The sequence below is a fragment of the Ictidomys tridecemlineatus genome, chromosome 1 (genome assembly GCF_052094955.1).
Source record: "Ictidomys tridecemlineatus isolate mIctTri1 chromosome 1, mIctTri1.hap1, whole genome shotgun sequence".
NCBI classification, from domain to species: domain Eukaryota; kingdom Metazoa; phylum Chordata; class Mammalia; order Rodentia; family Sciuridae; genus Ictidomys; species Ictidomys tridecemlineatus.
This window is the reverse complement of record NC_135477.1, coordinates 166177763-166200194: the sequence shown is the minus strand read 5'-3', so window position 1 is coordinate 166200194 and position 22432 is coordinate 166177763. Positions and strand designations below refer to the sequence as shown.

The 22432-nt window shown below is 44.7% G+C and overlaps 1 protein-coding gene across 3 annotated transcripts in view; it reads right to left on the bottom strand.

Moving 5' to 3' along the window:
• Galnt10 (polypeptide N-acetylgalactosaminyltransferase 10) overlaps positions 1-22432 on the bottom strand; it is a 238707-nt gene that overhangs the window by 50141 nt on the left and 166134 nt on the right. For all 3 annotated transcript variants that reach the window (XM_078051408.1, XM_078051395.1, XM_078051402.1), the window contains exon 5: positions 873-1058. In XM_078051408.1, the coding sequence (XP_077907534.1) occupies positions 873-1058 (186 nt within the window). The remainder of the gene's footprint in view (positions 1-872; positions 1059-22432) is intronic.

Here is a 22432-nt window from a genome sequence, read left to right as displayed (position 1 = left end):
CCCTTCAGGTACCTCCGACGCTTGCCTTGGGTACCCTCTACCTCATCCTCTCTGCCCCTGAGCTCTGTGAGGGAGGCCAACTGATCCACTCCCGAGGAGCACACTTTCTGACTTGGTAGCCCCCCAAGGCTGCTCCAGCCTGGCCCTGGCCCTCACCTGACTCCCACCTCCTTGTCTTCAAGCCTGCTGTCAGCCTAAGCTCATTGCCTGCAGCGTCCCCAGTCGCCGCTGAGGCCCCCAGCATGCGGGTCCTTATGAGGCCTTCACCCTTCACCCACACCCAGCACCCAGCACCCAGTGACTCCTGCCTGTTTACAGCCCTGTCCTGGCATCCACTAGGACTCCTCCCTGAGGAAAGGAGCTCAGGAGGCAGTGTGGAACTGTGAGAAAGAACCGCCAGACAGATGGTGGCTTTGACACTGGTATCTCCGAACTTTGGTCTCCATTATCACAAGAAGGGAGCACTCCAGCCTGGCATGGCTTTGTGCGGATCAGTCATGGTTATCACCTGCCATGCACAGCAGCAGCAGTGAACTGTCATTGCTGCTAACTCTACATAAAGATGTCTCCTCATAATTTGGCTTTTGACAGGGGATGGCCTTGGCTTGCCTTCTCACAAAACTTAAAGTAATGGGAGAGAGGCATCACTAGACACTTGACGGGTCCCCTCTCCAAGTCTCAGCTCCCCTCTCTGAGAAGTGAAGGGATAGGACTGAGTGGCTTTTTAAGGTCCCTTTGAGTACCCCTGAGCTTCCGAGTCCCAGGGCCTGGCATCTGATGGGTGCTTCCACCCGGGCAAGGGGACGCTGCAACAGCCGGGAGGGGAGAGGGGCAGGCGGCTCGTTCACTCCAGGCTCCTCCAGCCCCCTTACCGAGCAAGGGGGGCAGCCAGTTGACATTGGCTTCACAGTGAGAGTCCAAGAAGGTGATGACGTCCCCAGTCGCCGCTGAGGCCCCCAGCATGCGGGTCCTTATGAGGCCTTCACGTTTCTTGGTGCGGAGGATCCTCACGCTGGGGAAGAGGGCCATGTAGTCCTCCAGGGGCTTCTTCAGGTGCTCTGTGAGGGAGAGGAAGGGGAGAGAGGGCTCAGGTCAGCAGTCCTTCCCTTATCTCCCAGCAGCCACTCTCCACCGTTGAGACAGAGATTGCTGGGGTACCACCTCCCGGACCTTTCAGATAGGGCCAAGGAGGGCAGAGGTCATTGTCCGAAGACTGCAAATGGGAAACTGAGGCTCAGACTCCAGCGACAGCGCCAGACCTGCAACACAGGTCTTTGGTACAGGAACAGGCATCTGTGACTTAAGCCTGGCTGGGACTTCTTCCCTTATTTTCTCATAACTATACTTTATTTTTTCCTTGGGAAACTTGCCCTTCTCAAGGTCACAGATTCAGAAGGAGACATCCCATCCCCTGGTTCCAAGGGGGAGGAGCATGTGGCTTTGTGCCTGACCAATCAGGGCATTCTGTTAGCCTTGGCTACAGTGATTGGTTCAGGGATGACCATGTGACCTGAGCTGGTCAGAGTAATGGGTCTGGAGAATGGTTTTCAGGATTGTTGGAAAGTGACTCTCTGTCTTTTTGCTAGGGTTGCTAAAGTGGTTGGCCATAATCTGGAGCTGTTAATGACATCTTTGGCAAGATGAGGTGATGGGAGGTGTGTGGGGGAATCATCTGAGCCTAAAGATAATATATAAAAGCAAGAGTCAGGAGATGGAAATCAATAGGGCTGGGCAACGTTGTGCACCCTTGTAATCCCAAGGGCTTAGGAAGCTGAGGCAGGAGGATCGTGAGTTCAAAGCCAGTCTCAGCAACAGCGAGGTGGTAAGCAATTCAGTGAGACCTGTCTCTAAATAAAATACAAAAAAAAAAAAAAAAAAAAAAGGCTAGAGATGTGGCTCAGTGGTTGAATGTCCCTGAGTTCGGTCCTGTGTTACTCACCCCCCACCCCACCCCCACCTTCCCCCAATGAAAGAAGAGATGGCCATGATAGGGGCCAGATAGATTCAATGGTGGGAACATGAGGTTAAGGGAATAATTCTATAAACTGGGCCCGCTGCGCTGACCCCTGCCGCAGTCTGGCTGGACACAAATCATGAGCCACTCAAGCAGGAACAAACTTTATTTCCGAAAACCCACAGCACTCCATGCACACTCCTCGGGAACTCTCTGGAACGACACCCACGCAGCTCCTTCAGGAACACACCACACACCTACGGGAACTCCCTCTCCCGCAACTTCCCCAACCAACGGGAACTCCCCAGGCAATCCTCAGAGAACTCCAAAGTAGTGGGCGCCTGAGGCAGACAGTAAAGGTCTAATATACAACTGAATAATGGCTCAACCATTACTTCTGGCAAAATGCCAGGGGCCATTCCAACTGGCTGTGGCTCTCAGCAGACCCCCCACATGATTTCACTTTTTTTTTTATTTGTTCACATTTTTTTTTATTGTTGGTTGTTCAAAACATTACATAGTTCTTAATATATCATATTTCACACTTTGATTCAAGTGGGTTATGAATTCCCATTTTTACCCCATATACAGATTACAGAATCACATCAGTTACACTTCCATTGATTTACATATTGACATACTAGTGTCTGTTGTATTCTGCTGTGGGAGGGGGGATAGTAGAGGAGAGGAAAGGCAGCAGAATACATGATTTCACTTTTAAGAAGCACTTTACCTGCAGCCCTCCCTGGGTTAAGTCTGCAAGATATGTTACATTCCTCAGCAAACTACCTGCTCTCTGCAGGAGAATGAAAGGCCCTGAAATGCTAATAAGAATACAAGTTACCATGGGGTGTGAGGTGGAGATTTTTGTGACCCTTACACAGACCAGATCCTGGAACTCAGGGAGTTAAGGATAATTTCCCCTAACCATAAAATATGTACGAACAATTAGAACCAAAGGGCCAAAGTGACTTAGAGTGGTCATGGCAGTGGGGACTTAAAGTCTGATGACATCCTGTAGTCAGTCAAAAATTAAGAGATGGATCTGGGTGGGACTCTCTGGAAACTTCTCTGGGACCCTCAATAAAACTGGAAAGCAGGAGAGGCATGCTGTCCCTCTATTCTTTAAAAGGATCTGTCCCTTGAGAGTGTTCTATTTCTCCCTTTCTTTCTTTCTTTTTTTTTTTTTTTTTTTTTTGGTGAGGGGGAGTTTACTGGGGATTGAATTCAGGGGCACTCAACCACTGAGCCACATCCCCAGCCCTATTTTGTATCTTATTTAGAGACAGGGTCTCAATGAATTGCTTAGTGCCTCACCATTGCTGAGGCTGGCTTTGAATTCATGATCCTTGTGTCTCAGGCTCCCTGGCTGCTGGGATTATAGCCTTTCCCCCTTTCTTTTCCCTTATATATGACAACATTTTCCTTTTTTGCTTATTTTCCTGTGGGTTGGATCTGACTCTTGTCTGGAAAAGTTGTTTTGAATAAAAATCCAATAATAGTCTCTTTCTACTAAAAGTCTCAGCCTTAATACTGGTGTCTTTGATTTTAATTAGGGTAAGAATTCTTTATAAAACTGCTAGGATAGCTAAAACAAATAAAAACACAAACAACCCCAAGCCTAAACCAAAACCTAAAAACCCTCTAGCTTATACCATGCTTAGTGGTGATTGAATGTTTTCCCCTTAGGATCAGGAGAAAGGCTGTGTGCACTCACCACTGTTATTTAACCCTGTACTAGAATTTCTAGCCAGTGCAACTGGTAAAAAGAAAGAAAGAAAGAAAGAAAGAAAGAAAGAAAGAAAGAAAGGGCATAAATATCTGATAGAAAAAGGTAACAGTGTCTTCAACTGTAGATAATATCATTACACAGAAAATCCTGTAAATCTACAAAGAATCTTGAACAAACAAGTAAACTTAGCAGGACCTCAGAATACAGGTCAATATTTCAAACCTCAATTGAATTTCTAATCACCAGCAAATAAAGAACAACTGGAAAATGCAATTAAGATGGTAAAGATAACATTTACATTGTAACAAAAGAAGTGCAAAATGGGGCTGGGGATGTAGGTCCCTGGTTGAGAGCTTGTTTAGCCTGTAGGAAGCCCTGGGTTTGGTCCCCAGAATCTCCCTCTCTCTCTGTTTCTCTCTCTCTCTCTCTCTGTCTCTCTCTTACACAAACACACACACACACACACACACACACACACACACACACACACACACAATGCTACTCTAAAAAATAGAATATCACTGAAAGAAGTTAAACACCAAAATAAATGGAAAGATATCCCTTGTTAATGGATCATAAATTATTAAGATAGTAATACCTCCAAAACGTAGAAACAGACTTAATGCTGTTTAAACCATGGCTATCTGCTTTACAGAAACTGACAATCAACAAGCTGATCTTAAAATTTATATGGCAATGCAAGGGGTCCAGAAGAGCAAAGCCATCTTTTGGAAAAGAAAAAGTCAGAAGACTCACATTACTTGATTTTAAAATTTGCTTCAAAACTACAGTAATTAAGACAGTGGGATAATGGCAGAAAGAAAATATAAGTCAATAGAACAGAATGAGAATCCAGAAATAAAACACTCAGATTTAATATTAATTGATTTTCCTGAAACCATTTGATGGGAGAAAGAAGAGTCTTTTCTTTTTTTTTTTTTCTTTTTATTTATTTATTTATTTATTTATTTATTTATTTTATTGTTGGTTGTTCAAAACCTTACACAGTTCTTAATACATCATATTTCACAGTTTGATTCAAGCGGGTTATGAACTCCCAACTTTACCCCGTATACAGATTGCTGTGTCACATCAGTTACCCTTCCATTGATTGACATATTGCCTTTCTAGTGTCTGATGTATTCTGCTGTCAGTCCTATTCTCTACTATCCCCCCTCCCCTCCCCTCCCCTCCCCTTTTCTCTCTCTACCCCTTCTACTGTAAATCATTTCTTCCATTTGTATTATCTTGTCTTACCCCTCCATTACATAGTTCTTGATATATCATATTTCACATTTTGATTCAAGTGGGTTATGCACTCCCATTTTACCCCTTATACAGCTTGCAGAATTACATCAGTTACACTTCCATTGCTTTACATATTGCCATCCTAGTGTCTGTTGTATTCTGCTGCCTTTCCTATCCTCTACTATCCCCCCTCCCCTCCCCTCCCCTCCCCTGTTCTCTCTCTACCCCCCCTACTGTAATTCATTCCTCCCCCTTGTATTATTTTCCCCTTTCCCCTCACTTCCTCTTGTATGTAATTTTGTATAACCCTGAGGGTCTCGTTCCATTTCCATGCAATTTACCTTCTCTCTCCCTTTCCCTCCCACCTCTCAACCCTGTTTAATGATGGTCTTCTTCTCGTGCTCTTCTTCCCTAGTCTGTTCTTAATTACTCTCCTTATATCAAAGAAGACATTTGGCATTTGTTTTTTAGGGCTTGGCTAGCTTCGCTTAGCATAATCTGCTCTAATGCCATCCATTTCCCTCCAAATTCTATGATTTTGTCATTTCTTAATGCAGAGTAATACTCCATTGTGTATAAATGCCACATTTTTTTTATCCATTCGTCTATTGAAGGGCATCTAGGTTGGTTCCACAGTCTTGCTATTGTGAATTGTGCTGCTATGAACATCGATGTAGCAGTGTCCCTGTAGCATGCTCTTTTTAGGTCTTTAGGGAATAGACCGAGAAGGGGGATAGCTGGGTCAAATGGTGGTTCCATTCCCAGCTTTCCAAGAAATCTCCATACTGCTTTCCAAATTGGCTGCACCAATTTGCAGTCCCACCAACAATGTACAAGTGTACCCTTTTCCCCACATCCTCGCCAGCACTTATTGTTGTTTGACTTCGTAATGGCTGCCAATCTTACTGGAGTGAGATGGTATCTTAGGGTGGTTTTGATTTGCATTTCTCTGACTGCTAGAGATGGTGAGCATTTTTTCATGTACTTGTTGATTGATTGTATGTCCTCCTCTGAGAAGTGTCTGTTCAAGTCCTTGGCCCATTTGTTGATGGGATTAAATAAAAGACCCAGAATAGCAAAAACAATACTAAGCAGGAAGTGTGAATCAGGTGGTATAGCGATTCCAGATTTCAAACTATACTACAGAGCAATAGTAACAAAAACAGCATGGTACTGGTACCAAAACAGGCGGGTGGACCAATGGTACAGAATAGAGGACACAGAAACCAACCCACAAAACTACAACTTTCTTATATTTGATAAAGGGGCTAAAAGCATGCAATGGAGGAAGGATAGCATCTTCAACAAATGGTGCTGGGAAAGCTGGAAATCCATATGCAACAAAATGAAACTGAATCCCTTTCTCTCGCCATGCACAAAAGTTAACTCAAAATGGATCAAGGAGCTTGATATCAAATCAGAGACACGGCATCTGATAGAAGAGAAAGTTGGCTACGACCTACATGCTGTGGGGTCGGGCTCCAAATTCCTCAATAGGACACCCATAGCACAAGAGTTAACATCTAGAATCAACAAATGGGACTTACTCAAACTAAAAAGTTTTTTCTCAGCAAAAGAAACAATAAGAGAGGTAAATAGGGAGCCTACATCATGGGAACAAATCTTTACTCCTCACACTTCAGATAGAGCCCTAATATCCAGAGTATATAAAGAACTCAGAAAATTAGACAATAAGAAGAGTCTTTTCAACAAATGGTGCTGGTACTATTTGATTTCTACATGCAAAAGAATCAAGTCAGGGGCTGAGGGTGGAGCTCTATGGTGGAGTGCTTGCCTAGCATGCAAAGGCCTTTGGTTTGATTGCCAGCATTGCAAAGAAAAATAAAAAGTATAATAAGTTGGATCCCTTCTTCACCTACTATGCAATTAACTCAAAATAGATAAAATGTCTATATGTAAGAGCTAAAATCATAAAACTCTTCAAGGAAACACAGGGGTAAATCTTCACCACCTTGGATTAGACAATTGTGTCTTAAGACAAAATGCCCAATTATGTAAAAATGTGGATGTGTAACCAATGTGATTCTGCAATCTTTGTAATGTTTTGAACAACCAATAAAATAAATAAATAAATAAATTAACAACAACAACAAAAAAACAAAACAAAACAAAATGCCCAAGCACAAAAGAAAAAATAACTTACACATTAAACATTTTTTTTATGCATCACAGGACATGATTAAGAAAGTGAAGAGACAACCTACAGACTGGAAGAAACCATATACAAATCATGTGTCTGATAAAGGACACACACAGGCAGAGTATACAGAGGCCTGCGATGACTCAATAATAAAAAGAAAACCCATTAAAAACGTGGGCAAAATGCTTTTAGAAAAAAATTTAGAAAAAAGTTTAGTGTTTTTTCAGGATGTTAAAGATAGAATTATCATATGATTCCACAATTCTATCTCTAATATACCCCCCAAATATATACCTCCAAAATTTGAAGGTCACATTTTGAATAATCCAAAAATGAAATTATGGAATAGCTAAATTCACAGAGACAGAAAGTAAATTAGTGATTGCCAGGTTCTGGGGTCAGGGGAAGGAGCAGTGGTTATTAATGCATGTGGGATTTCCTTTTGGAGTAATATTTTGGAACCTGATAGAGATGATAGTTGTATAACATTTCAAATATACTAAATATCACTGTATGCTTTAAGATGGCTAATGGTATGCTACATGCATTTGCCTCAATTTAAAAAATTGGCAAAAGATACGAATAGATACTTCTGCAAAGACAATACAAAATGGTCAATAAGCACATAAAAAGATGCTTGACAGCATTAGTTATTAGGGAGATGCAAATTAAAACCACAATAAATACCACTCCACACCCAGCAGGATGACTATAATCACAAAGTCAGACAATAACAAGAGTTGACAAGGGTATGAGAAATCAGAGAGTTCACACATTGTTGATAGGAATGCAAAATCTTGCAGCCACTCTGGAAAATAGTCTGGAACTTCTTCAAACAGTTAAACACAGAGTTACAATGGGACCCAGCAATTCCACTCCTAGGTATGAACCTCAGAGAGATGAACACACATGTTCTCACAAACACTTGCACATCAATGTTTCCAACAGTGATATTTATACTAGCCCCAAGTTAGAAAGCACCTAAATGTCTATCAACGGATGAATGGATAAAGAAAATGTGGTAATAAGTGGAGTACTATCAGCCATACAAAAAGGAGTGAGTTAATGTAACAATATGGGTGAACCTCAAAAATGCTATTCTAGGTTACAGAAGCCAGAGATATAAGAGTAGATATTATAAGCAAGGTGTGGTGGTGGTGCATGCCTGTAATTGCAGCAGTTTGGGAGTTTGAGGCAGGATTGAGGCCAGTCTCAGCAATTAGCAATACTCTGTCTCAAAAAAAAAAAAGGGCTGGGCATGTAGCTCATTGGTAGAGCAATCCTGGGTTCAATCCCTAGTTCCATAAAAAAAAAAAGACTGAAATTTCTAGAAAGGTAAAGCTACAGGGACAAAAAGATCGGTGTTTACATGGATCTGGGCTGGGGGCAGGGATTGGCTGCAAACAGGCACTGAGGAACTATTTTTTTGAGTGATAGAAATATTTAAAAACTGGATTATAGTGATAGTTTCACAACTGTATTTACTTAAAAATACCCTGAGCTGCAGACCAAAACTAGATGGTTTTTATGGAATGTAAATTATACCTCAATGAAGCTGTAAAGTTCTAAAAAAGATTGTGTTTCTATATAACAGCAAAAACCAACTGGAAAGTTGAATAAAAATAGCCTTTATGGTAGCCTCATGGTTAAGCAACTCAAATAAATGGGGGAATGTCGTATTTATAGATTGGAAGACTCCCTATTGTGAAGAGTCAAATTTTCTTCAAACTGATCTGTAGACCCAGGGCAGCCCCCCACAAATCACAGTGACCTTGTGAAGTTGACAGAAGTGGGCATGAGGGGGCTCACTGGGGTGAGTTTTATCCTCTAATGTTTATACGGGCATGTAAAGGAACTAGAAGAATCCAAACAATCTTGAAAGAGAACAAAGTTGGAGGACTTACAGAAATTTCAAAAAAATTATAACTGTAAAATAATCAGAACAGTGTGCAAAGAGTAAGCAAAGAGTAAACAGAGAGGTGGAGAGAGCGGAACAGAGGTCGGAAGTGGACTCACGTGTATGCTGTCAACCTGTCCAGTGACCGAGGCATCAAGGTCCTTCAATGAGGAAATAAGAGGTTCCAACAACTTACACCAGAACAACTGGCTACATGTATGAACAGAAATGAGCTCAGAGTTAGAGCCTTGCCTAGCATGGGCGAGGTGCTGGGTTCGATCCTCAGCACCACATAAAAATAAATAAATAAAATAAAGGTATTGTGTCCAACTACAACTAAAAATATATTTTAAAAAAGTGAGCCCTAATTGCCACCTAGGACCACACAGAAAGTCATTCCAGAGGGGTCATAACTGAAGCATAAAAGCTGAGGCTTCCTGATGAAAGCAAAGGGGAATACCTTTATGGACTTGAGGCAGGAAAAAATGGATCAATGATTAAAATTAAGAACTTGGGCTGGGGATGTGGCTCAAGCGGTAGCGCGCTCGCCTGGCATGCGTGCGGCCCGGGTTCGATTCACAGCACCACATACCAACAAAGATGTTGTGTCCGCCGAGAACTAAAAAACAAATATTAAAAGTTCTCTCTCTCTCTCTCTCCTCTCTCACTCTCTCTTTAAAAAAAAAAAAAAAAAAGAACTTGCTCTGGAAAAACGTGCTCATTATAATACACTGGTAAGGATGTGACAGGGCAGGCCACAGTCTGGTGACACTCATAGCTGACAAAGGCCATGTATCCAGTATAGATAGAGAATTCCTACGAAGTCAGTAATGAAAAGACAACCAAATGAACAGTGGGCAAAACACCCGAAAAGACATTTCACAAATAAATGGAAACGCAAATGGCCAATAAGCCTTGTCATGGGGGAATGTGAATGAACAACCGGAGATGCCACTTAGCGCATGCTTACTGGAATGGTCAAAACTGGAGCAGCAGCAGGTGGGCACAGGGAGATCCAAGGGTGCTCCTGCTCCCTGCTGGAGAGGATCAAGGGTGCCACCACTGTGGGGCGCTGTTTGAATGCTTCCTATAAAGCTAGACACCCATCTGTCCTATACCTACCACTCCACTCTAAGAGAAATAGGAGCCTATACCCACAGAAAGTGGAAAAAAAAAGAAAAGAAAAAGAAAAAGCTTTATTTGTAATAGCCCCAAACTAGAAATGGCCTGTAAGTCTATCAACAGAAGGGACAGTGTGGTATAGTCACATAATAGCTTACTACTCAATAACACAACAAACCACGAATACCTCCAACCACACGTGTGGATTTCAAAGGTATCATGTTGAACCAAGAAGTGAGACACACCAAAAAGAACTCCATGAATGATTACATTTATTCGAAGCTCATTAGCAGCCAAAAAAAAAAAAATCTATGATGACAGAATTAAGAAGTGTTTGCCCTTGGGGTATGGGGACTGAACAGAAGCGGGCACCAGGGAAGTTACTGGGGCCAGTTTTGTTCTCTGTCTTGATCGGGGTGTTGGCCTTCCAGATGTACACATTTGTTAAAGCTCTGGAACTGGATCCTTAGGACCTCTGTTTGCAACGTTTGCCTCAATTAAACAACAACAACAACTGGTCCAATACCTTGTCTGTCTGGACTGGGGAAGCTGCGGTGCTGGGCAAGTTTCACTGACTGAGAATCAGGAGACTGGGCTGGGCGCCCATCTCCAGCACAGGAGCGTTTACCTCCTCTGGGTCTCTGTGTTGTCTCTGAATTGGCGCTTTGGATCAGATGGTCCTCAAGGGCCCAGGCCTGGGTCTTACAGGAGGCCCAGAGGCACCTGCCCAGAGCTGCTGGGCTTTTTGCTCTGCCAGCCCCTGCGGTGATCACTTCCCTTAAACTGAGCCCCAAATCCTGCTCTGAACTTGGCTCAATCAAGAGTTAGAGCTGGAAGCGTCCTCTAAATCAGCAGATGCCTCCAAATCACCCCTGGGGCAGCTCTTTACTACAGCCACAGGGCACCAGGGCACCAGGGCAGAACACTGTGATTGGCAGACCCTGGGTGGCGTCTGGCAGTGTTAGTTCTACTTGACCCACAGATGATGCTGATGCACAGCCAGACCTGGAGACCACTGGAATGGTTCAGCCTCTTCATTTTACATCCAGACAGCTAAGGGCAAAAAAGGGAAGGGACCGCCGCTGGCATGTCGTTAACAGCAGAGCTGTGTTTCAAGTTAGGCTCTCCTGGTTGGGTATTTTCTTTTTCTAGTTCCTTAGAAAAATGAATCATTTTTTGCGGGAAGGCACATGATCTGCAAAGTGGCTTCACATACTTTGCTCCTCTTGGCTTATACCAACAGGCTCTGTATTGACCATGTCCCCATTGGACAGATGGTAAAATCGAGGCTCAGAGAAACCAAGAACCTTGCTCAAGGCAACATAGACAGCAAATTTCTGACTCCTCTGTAGAAAATGGATGCTTTCCTCATCCTCTGGTCCTCATATACTACTGTCATGATTTTTGCCACATCCACCTACTTTATTGCAATTTCTTTAGCATTTTCTTAAAAATCAATCTATTTTTAGATTAATTTTTTGTTAAATTCAACTTATTTTAAAAATGAAATTTAAACACTTCGCTAATGAAAAATTGGTATCATTTATAGTCTAGATCTAATAAATAAAACTCCTCAACAACTGAAAAAAACAATGGTCTTAGGTTTTTGAAGTATACTCCTGCCTTTCTGACCGTGAGTTCAAGGTCTGCTGTCTCTGTCAAGAAGGAAAATCTGGAAAACAACCAGAGACTCTCTATGTGAGGGGAGGACAAGAAATGAAAGAGAATTGGAAGGAGAAATCTTTCCTGACACATGATCCAGGGGTACTCATATAAAGTCTTTGGATCACTGGAAATCATCTTAGGTGCCCTGGGAGATGCTGCTCCAGCCATTCTGGCTTGCCATTCCAGAAACTTCTGCATGATGAAGGGTGCTTCCTGTTGTGTTACCTGGCATCTCGGGGGTCAGAACAATTAAAATCTGTGCACAGAAAAGGTTCTCTACACACATGCACCAGAGTGGGGAAGGCCACCATGCTCCAGCTCTCCCCGCGCCTGCACACGAAGATTAATATGGCTTTCCTCCCCCGCTCCCCCTTCTTTTTGGAACAGTGACTCTGTAGAAAGCAGAAATCAATTTGCCCTAATTGAGGGACTAAATCTTCCCCAAAGAGACCTTCTTGGGCAATGAGACAAGTCAGCAAGAGGCATGATCACGCTCCAGATACGCCGCTGTTCGCCTAGGAACACTGTCTTTAGAAAGAGAAAAAATCCATAGTGACTGCCAGTGACCACGGCTTCCTTTTGGTTGGGTTCAACTGGTAGGTCATTAAAACGAGAATGAGATAATCTCCCGTAGCACACACGGCTACTCCCACCAGAGGGAGAAATATCACCCCGTCCAGCTCTGATCACCACGCGCCTGCTTGGGCAGAGCCCGGTCACTAAATCACCGTGAATGCAGATGGCTGCTGTCATTACACGGCGGCCAATTAGGACCCTTGACAGCTTGTGCTAAAGTTTAAGCAATTATGTAGGGCTATTATGCTCTTCCTGTCCTTATTAGAAGGCACTTTTACACAAAGTCAGGACCGCTGCCTTATTTTCCCACCCAAGAGAAGACTCTTGGGTGAGGGCATTGTACAAGGTTATAGAATCTTAGAGCTAAAAGGGGCTTTAAATGAACTTGATGATGATCATGATGATGACAATTACAGGGAACACTTACTGGAGCTCCTGTTCACATATGGAGCTTCCCTTCGTATCCATTACCTTTGACAGTTACAATAACACAGGGACTGAACTTAATGACCCCGCTTACCCAAGATGATACTGAGGCTCAAAGTGGTGATGCAACCTGCTTAACTCACTGCTTGATTGTCAAAGAGCAGGCTCTTCCTACCTGCACCTAAACTCACCTCTATCTCACTTGGGTCTGTCCCTTCATTCTACCCAGAGAGAAGTGGGGAGGTCCAGAGAAGTTGAATGTCTAAGTTAGAATCCTACAGCAAGACTGGGACGTGGCAGAGCTCTATCCAGTTCAGGGTCCAGGATTCCCCCAGTTTCATAAGCGCTGGGGAGGGTGGGCAAACTGGATTCACTGAATGGGACGATAACAGATGCCTAAAGCTGCCTTCAGCAAGATTCTGGGGCTCCAGCCTGGCTCCCCATGAGAGTACTAGGACTGAGAAGAGGTGTTTGCCTGATTGATGTAGCAGGGAGGTGGCCGCCCTAAGGCACACACTCACCGTCCTGTCCCAGGGGCTGCTGTCATCACAACACAGTACAGAATTGCTTCTGCCCTTATTATCCCTGGTTTAACGAAGAGTCAGGGCCATCTGGCCAGGAAGGAGCTGATTCTGAAGGTGGTGAGACCCCATCCTGACCAGGTTTCAAGCAGTGTCAGAGGACCACTTAATGAGCACGCACAGAGGATTCTGCAGCACATGTGCTGGGTTTTCCCCACGCCTCCATGGCTACCTGAGTGCCTTCCACCTCTCCACACCTGTCTCTCTCCCAGGGGGCTATCGGAGTAACATGTATGATTGCAGAACTGGGAAGCCCGCGGCTCCCTGGCTCTCCCTCAGGTCCACTCTGAGCACAAGCTCTCCACGGGTTCCCAGAACTCCGGGTGGGAGGGGCGTGGCCGTTTGTGGTGGGGCCTCATCTCTTCTGTTGTCACTCTCCTGCTTTTGCTGTTGCTTCCCGACCGCTCCTCCCAAACAAATTGTTTGCATTCAGATCCTTGTTTCAGGATTTGCTCTAAACCCAAACTCAGGTTCCAAGTAGCAGGAATTGATTGGAAAGAGCTCCAGAGTTGGCCCTAAGTCTGGGAAGCTCATGGTGATGGCTTGGGTGCAACAACTCATTGTACTTTGGTGCCCAGTGTCTGGGAATAATGGTTAACACTCCTTTATCACCTATGCATACCACTAACCCAGGGACGGTGCATCTACTTATTTAATCTCTGCAGATTCTCTCTCTCTTCTTCAGTGCAGGGGATTGAGCCCAGGGATGCTCCACCACTGAGATACACACCCTCAACCCTTTTGAAAGTTTGAGACAGGGTCTGGCTACGTTGCCCAGGCTGGCCTGGGCTTTGTGATCTTCCTGCCTCTAGAATAACTGGGACTACAGGAGAGTGCCACCGTACCCGGCTCTACAAAGACTCTTAAGAGGCCGGTCACAGACTAGTGTCCCCCTTCTACTGATGGGGAAACCGGGGCACAGAGACGTTAGGTAACTTTCCAAGTGGCAGATCTTGGATCAAGCAATCTAACTCCAGAGAGTAGTTTTCTCTTCTTCCCTAAACATTGATTTAAAATTAAGAATAATTTCAAATACACTAAAAAAGTAGAATAACGAACCTAGGGACCTGTCATTTTAACTGCAGAAATGATCCCCTCCAGGTCTAGTTCATCTTTGCCCCTGTCCCTGCAATAGTGCTGGAGCAAATGGAGTCTGCACTTGTAAGAGCAGACCCAAGGCGTAATCTCACTGCTGGGCACCCAGTATCTTCTCAGGAAATGCTCGATTATTTCACTGGATTCCCCCAAAGCCAACGCAGGGAGGATGGGGCAGCCGCCATCAGTTTGGCATCGCTGGAGAGGAAACTGAGGCTCACGGAAGAACAGGCCTCGATCAAGTTTCTCATCTGGTGAGGTCTGGTGAGGACAAGAGCTCAAGAGTTTCCTGGCCCTGGCCTCCCTGGTGTGCCACCCTGAGCTCTCCCTCCCTGGCTTGCTCTCTCTGCTCAGGGCATCTCTAGACTCCGAGGTTGAGTCAGTTGTAGCACAGGGAGGGGTTGCAGTCAGAAAGCTGCTCTGGGCTGCATTTTGCTCTCTAGAAAGACATGCTGAAGTCCTAACTCCTGAAACCTGTGGCCCTGACCTCATTTGGAAACAGGGTCTTGGGGGATGTCATCTAATTAAGATGTGGTCATCCTGGATTAGGGTGCCAGGAATCCAACAACTGGGGTACTTTAATTAGGGAGAAGTTTGGGCAGACAGAACACCGTGTGATAATTGAGGCCACAGGATGCCAAAGATTGCCAGGGACACCAGAGGCTAGGAGCAGACCGGGCAGATCTAGATCTTGCAGAGAACAGGACATTTTGATTTGGGGTTTCTAGGCTCCTGAGCAGTGAGAGAAGTAAATTACGTTTTTTTTTTCTTCCCCAGCACTAAAAAGCATGTTTTTATTTTTAGTTGGCACATAGTAACTGTACATATTTATGAGGGATGGTGTGACATTTCAATGCCTATATACAGTGTGTGATGATCAGACCAGGGCAATTGGCATGTCCATTGCCTCAGACACTGAGCATTTCTTTGGGTCTCTTCTGTTTTTTTTAAATTTTTTAATTTATATATGACAGCAGAATGCATTACAATTCTTATTCCACATACAGAGCACAATTTTTCATATCTCTGGTTGTATACAAAGTATGCTCACACCAATTCGTGTCTTCATACATGTACTGTGGATAATGATGTCCATCACATTCCATCATCATTCATAACCCCCTGCCTCCTCCCTTCCCCTCCCACCCCTCTGCACTATCTAGAGTTCATCTATTCCTCCCATGCTCCCCCTCCCTGCCCCACTATGAGTCAGCCTCCTTATATCAGAGAAAACATTTGGCATTTGTTTTTTGGGGATTGGCTAACTTCACTTAGCATTATCTTCTCTAACTCCATCCATTTACCTGCAAATACCATGATTTTATTCTCTTTTATCGTGGAGTAATATTCCATTGTGTATATATGCCACATTTTTTTTATCCATTCATCTACTGAAGGGCATCTAGGTTGGTTCCATAGTTTAGCTATTGTGAATTGTGCTGCTATAAACATTGATGTGGCTGTGTCCCTGTAGTATGCTGATTTTTAGTCCTTTGGATATAGACCAAGGAGAGGGATAGCTGGGTCAAATGGTGGTTCCATTCCCAATTTTCCAAGGAATCTCCATACTGCTTTCCATATTGGCTTACCAATTTGCAATCCCACCAGCAGTGTATAAGTATACCTTTCTTCCCACATGTTTGCCAACACTTACTGTTGTTTGTATTCAAAATAGCTGCCATTCTGACTGAAGTGAGATGAAATCTTAGAGTGGTTTTGATTTGCATTTCTCTAATTGGGAGAGATGATGAACATTTTTTCATATATTTGTTGACTTATTCTATATCATCTTCTGAGAAGTGTCTGTTCATATCCTTAGCTCATTTATTGATTGGGTTACTTGTTTTTGTGGTGCTTTCCTTTTTGAGTTCTCTATATACCCTAGAGAGTAGTCCTCTATCTGATATGTGAGGGGAAAAAATTTACTCTCAAGAGGTAGGCTCTCTATTCACCTCACAGATTGTTTCTTTTGCTGAGAAGAAACTTTTTAGTTTGAATCCATCTCTACCCCATTTACAATAGCCTCAAAAAATACTTGGGAATCAACTTAACAAAAGAGGTGAAAGATCTATATAATAAAATGAAAATTGCAGAACCCTAAAGAAAGAAATCAAAGAAGACCTTAGAAGATAGAAAGATCTACCTTGCTCTTGGATAGGCAGAATTAATATTATCAAAATGACCACACTACCAAAAGCACTGTACAGATTTAATGCAATTCTGATCCAAATCCCAATGACATTCTTCACAGAAATAGAAAAAACAATCATGAAATTCATCTGGAAATATAAGAGACCCAGAGTAGCTAAAGCAATCCTTAGCAGGAAGAGTGAAGCAGGTGGCATCACTATACCAGACCTTAAACTGTACTACAGAGCAGTAGTAACAAAACAGCATGGTATTGGCACCAAAACAGACTTGTAGATCAATGGTACAGAATAGAGGATACAGAGACTAATCCACAAAATTACAATCATCTTATATTAGACAAAGGTGTCAAGAACATGCATTGGAGAAAAAGATAGCCTCTTCAACAAATGGTGCTGGGAAAACTAGAAATCCATAAGCAACAAAATGAAATTAAACCCCTATCTTTCACCACGCACGGATCAAGGACCTAGGAATTAAACCAGAGACCCTGCGTCTAACAGAAGAAAAAGTAGGCCCTAACCTCCATCATGTGAAATTAGGCCCCAACTTCCTTAATAAGACCCCTTTGGCTCAAGAATTAAAATCAAGAATCAAATAAATGAGATGGACTCAAATCTTCTGTTGTTTTAAGCCATCAGTGTGGAGCTCTTTGCTGCAGCAGCCCTAGGACTCCAGTGTGGGGGAGGCCAGGTCTCACACACTGGCTCTGCAGCAGCGACATGGCAGGACATAATTAAGGCTGTTTTCTGGACCCCTGCAGGAGTCTGTCTGTGGCCAACTGCAGGAGCCCGGACTCTGCCCCTCTTCAGTCTAGTCTGCATGTCTGCAAGAAGCAGTTGGGTGGCCTCTGAAAAAAGAAGTAAATGGCATCCTATTGCCTTCCCACTCTCCTGTTTAAAACCCTCCAATGACTTGGATGGAAGAAGGCCTGGTATCCTTCCCAGGGATGAAAAGGCAGTGCACAGTAGTCTCTGCCTCTTCTCTAACATCATCTTGTCCACTCCCTGCCCCTCTGTCCCCCTCCCCTCCTCCCATCTTCTTTCAAAGACCCCATGATGTCACCCTCAGCGTTAGGGTCCCTGTCCATGCCAGCCCTTCTTCCTGCATCGTCTGAGACCCTAAACCTCTCTACACATTTCCCTGTAGTTCATTCTTGCCCATCTTCAGATCTCAGCTCAAACTTTGACTCCTCACAAAAGAACTTCCTGGCCCTTCACAGAGCCCTGGAACTTGTAATCCATGGCACTTAGCTCAGATCTCCGAATAACTTTGCGCAATTTCTCACTCTGTCTTGGTCATTAGATTCCAAGTTCTAAGAGGGCAAGTTGTATGGTTGCTCAGCTGGACTGAGCCCGGGCTGCCGTGAATCACTGCCGAGCTGTCCTGCACTGTTTTGTCTGATTTTACACCAACCCCACAGGGAAGCAGGTCTCAGTTCATCACCCTCACTTCCAGATGTTTCTGTCCCAAGTTTGCACAACTAGCAAGCTACGTGCTGAAGGCACAGCTCAAATCCACTGCGGCCATTCAGGAATCTTCACTGCCCCGGTAATCAATTAATTCCTAAGTGGAATTTATCAGAGTTTCAACCTCCGAGGCCACTGAGAAATACCTGCTGAGGAGCCCGTGTGTGCCACGCTCGGGCAGGGCAGGCCCACAAGAAGATGGAGCAGATGGGATGGAGCAGGTCACAGCCCAGATAAGTCAGCATCGCTCCTGGGACGGTCTCTGGCCTGTGGGTAGCAGGTTGCTAATGATGCCAAGGCTGCGGCCAGAGAGGCTGCCCTGGCCACACTGGGGCTGGCTCCTGGGACCTGTAGGTGGATCTGGGTCTTGTCATGTCTAGCTTCATTGCATTTTTGGTCGTTAAAGTGTCTTGCTCATCTGCTTCCTGGGATGGATTTATTCCCTTGTAAGTCTTAGACAGTGATTTCTAAGGCACCGATAATTCATTTGGAAAGAGGGGAAGGCCTATAGTAACTGAAAGCCCCCCCCCCCCCGCCCCGTCCTGTTGTGACACTTAGGTATTCTAGGCAAAGGAACAATTTTAAAGATGCTGTGGACCCTCATCTTCACTACCAATGTCAATGGAGTGATTTTTTCAAGGGTATGTACCTAGTCCTGTGTTATATGCTGCTATAATCATCATCTCAGTTGATTCCCAGAACTCCAGAAGGTGGGTGCTGATCACACTCCTGACTTAGAGGGAACCTGAGACCCAGAAAAGTTCTACGAAAAGCTACGTGCAGATATCTGGGAGGTGACAGCCAGGAGTCAGACCAGGTGCTCACAAAACTGGTGTTATTAACTATGCCAACTGCTCCACCCCTCAATGCCCCTGGGGGCTACACTCTGCCTGGAAGATACCAAGTTTCCAATCCCGCAGTCCCAAGCCTCTGGGTTGACCAGGGCTTTCACATTACTTCCTCGAAAAGCTTACAGACAGGTAAATATAAATAGGAAAATTCAAGAGAGAGATGGGAAAGGAAAGCTAAGATACACTAGGATGAGCGCTGGCTGGTGAGAGGCTCGGGTGTAAATGCCCCGTTTACTGTGTAGATAGGGAAGCAAACCGCCCTTCAGCAAAGACATCCTGATCTTGCTGCAAGTCCCAGGAAGAAATTCAGAGTAAAGAAGAAATTCAGATGGGCTGGGGATGTGGCTCAAGCGATAGCGCGCTCGCCTGGCATGCGTGTGGCCCGGGTTCGATCCTCAGTACCACATACCAACAAAGATGTTGTGTCTGCCGAGAACTAAAAAATAATAAATATTAAAAAATTCTCTCTTTCTCTCTCTCTCTCTCCTCTCTCACTCTCTCTTAAAAAAAAAAAAAAAGAAATTCAGAGCTCAAAGAAGCCTCAGAGTTTGGCTAGAGGACCTTAGTCATTCTCCTGAGACAGATAACTTAAGCATAACAGGCACTTTGGATGTGGCTTTGGAAAACTGGCCATTTCTTGCACTGTAAAGGTACTTCTGCTGGGGAGGATTCAGTTCAGTTTAACAAGGAAGCATTGACTGGGCCCCTGCTGTGTGCCAGGAGCTATGTGGGTACATTCTTCTCTGTTGATGTAACGTGGTGGTTTTCTAAGCCATTCCAGACCAGGTGCATCATGTTACCTGGGCCCTTACTAGAAACGCCACTTCTTAGGCCTCAGCCTGGACCTTCTGAATCAGAGAGGCCCACCGACCTGCCGTTTAACGAGCCTCCCAAGTGACTCTCATGCCTGATGAGGTTTGAGAGACCCAGATGTAACAATGCAGAAAGTGGGCACAGAGAAAGAAACTGAGGCCAACGTGATCCCATTAGGATCTCTAAATGATTAAAAAGAGAACCTCAAAATTTCCTGCTAGAATAATGAGAAAACTGAAGTTCTTCAAGGCATCTAAGATATTTGCTGTCCCTCCCCAACCCCAGTAAACCTGAGAGGCGGATGGATGCTGGCTCGAGGACTGCCTTATGGCTTGGATCTGGAATGTTCCCCAGAGGCTCCTGTGTGGAAGGCTTGGTCCCCAGTGCAGTAATGTTCAGAGGCGGGGCTTTGGGGAAGTGACTGGACAATGAGAGCTCGACCCTCACCCATGGATTAATCCCCTGATGGGTTCAGAGCCGAGTGGACTGCCCGGAGGTGGTGGGAACAGGAGGGGAGGGGAGTGGGTCCTTGGGGACATGCCCTTGGGGACTATATCTTGTCCCTGACACCTTTCTCACTCCTTCACTCTACTTCCCAGCGGCCATGAGGTGAGCAGCTGTGCTCTGCCGTGCCCTTCCACCATGGCGAACTTCCTCTTGCAGGCCCAGAAACAACGGAGCCCTTCGACCATGGACTGAAACGTCGGAAGCTGTGAGTCAAAATAAACCTTTTATCCTTAAGTTATTTTCCCCAGGTATTTTGTCACAGCAATGAAAAACCATCACACTTGTCATCTTCCTCCTGTCTCAGCTCAGCCCTCAGAATCCCAGTGGTCGATGTCTGGCCTGGCTTCCCCTTCACCTCCCTCCTCATGGGTCTTCCCTCACCTTCTCAGAAAAGATCTGAGAAGTGACTGCCCTCTCCACAGGTTCCCTGCAACGGTGCTTACACACAGCATTAAGAGTCCCCCAGGGCGCTGGTTTTAGATGGCTGCTCAGCAGTCTCAGTATAAATGAGAAAGTGACTTTTGAACTTTTTGACTGCGACCCATAAAAAGAAATAGATTTTACATCATGACCGGAGACACTATTCATACACACACATATATATTACTAAACTATAAAAGCCCTGGGATGGGCTTTCTATTTGAATTCTCTGTAGTCCCTTTTTGTTAACAGCTGGGCTTGATGATGCTGTAAACTGGTTTCATGACTTTCCTATAATGAGGAAAACCTTGGCCTGGGCCCTCCTTCTGGACCTACAGACCCCAGTGTCTGGCTGACCCAACAGCCTAGAAGATGCCACTTTTGATTCTGGGACAGGCGGTCCCCTGACATGGCCACCCAAGGCCAGTGCTTCTTGCAAGACAGCCCAGAGCTACTGTTGCGATGATCATTGAGCTCCTCAGATGCACAGACATGTATGCAGGGTGCAGCTCTATAAGCAGGACTGTTACGGCATGGCTGCCTCCGTGGGTCATCATGAGAACTCTTTTCTGTGATCTGAGACTCCTGGAACACCAACAGGTAGAGAAAGCCATTCCCCCCAGACAGCCCATTTCATCCAGCCAAAGACTCCAGAGAACGCACTTCACTTGTCTCCTATCACCCTAAGAGCTGCCAGGAAAACGTGTGTATCAGCTTTTGGCATCTATGGACCTATTGTCTCAGCTGCTGGAAAACACAGAGGCCACTGCAGATCTAAGGGGATGGGCCTAAAGCCTTTGTTAAAGGCCAACACTGGGGAGTGTCTGGCTGGCCCACTTTTAAATCAGGGGCTTTCAACACTCCAACTCAATACCCCCTTATTTAATAGGGGTACCTGTCTCACATGGTGCCCTTTAATGCCTTAAAACAAAATCCACAAACAATTCAACCTAATACCCCTTTTCAAAAAATTCCATATCATGTCCCCACTGTGATAGGAAGGAAAAACGATAAAATAGCAAGTATTTGCCATTTTGTAAGTATTTACATTTTCAGTATGTAAATGTCTACAAGAATAAAGAGATGTAGCCAAATGCTTGTATAATAGCCCTCCCTGTTCTCGGATGACGCATCCTTGGATTCAACCAACTGTGGATCCCAAGTATTTGAAAAAGTAAAAAATCATATCTACTGAACAGATAACAGACTTTTCTTCTTGTCGTCATTCCCTAACAATAGAGTATAAGAATTATTTAAATAGCATTTACACTGAATTAGGTGTCACTAGTAATCTAGAGATGATTTAAAGTACATAGGAGGTGTGTGTAGGTTATATGCAAAAACAACACAAAACTACTACTTGAGCACCTGCAGGTTTGAGATCCACTAGGGATCCTGGAACCAGTCTCCTGAGGTGTGGAGGGACGGCTGTGCTTGTGACTGCCACATTCTGGAATATGTACTATTTTACCTAAGAGAATGCTCCCGGTGTGCGGGGTTGGCAGCTCAAGTGCCGCGAGCAGCACTGCTCTGGAAGATGCAGTTTTAGAGAACTGTGAGCAACGTCTGGCAGAATTTCAACCCAAACGAGGACAGTTTGCCTTGATGTAATGTATTCCTGGACAAGTCAGGGCAGTGGCAAACCTGGGGAGGGAAAGCAAAGATGTAGAGACAATTCCCTTCATCTGCATTCACCCTGAAGAGAGTCCCAGATGTGTCTGTAAGTTGTTTTGGGTGGCAGCTGGAAACAGGGGTAGGAGAAGGGAA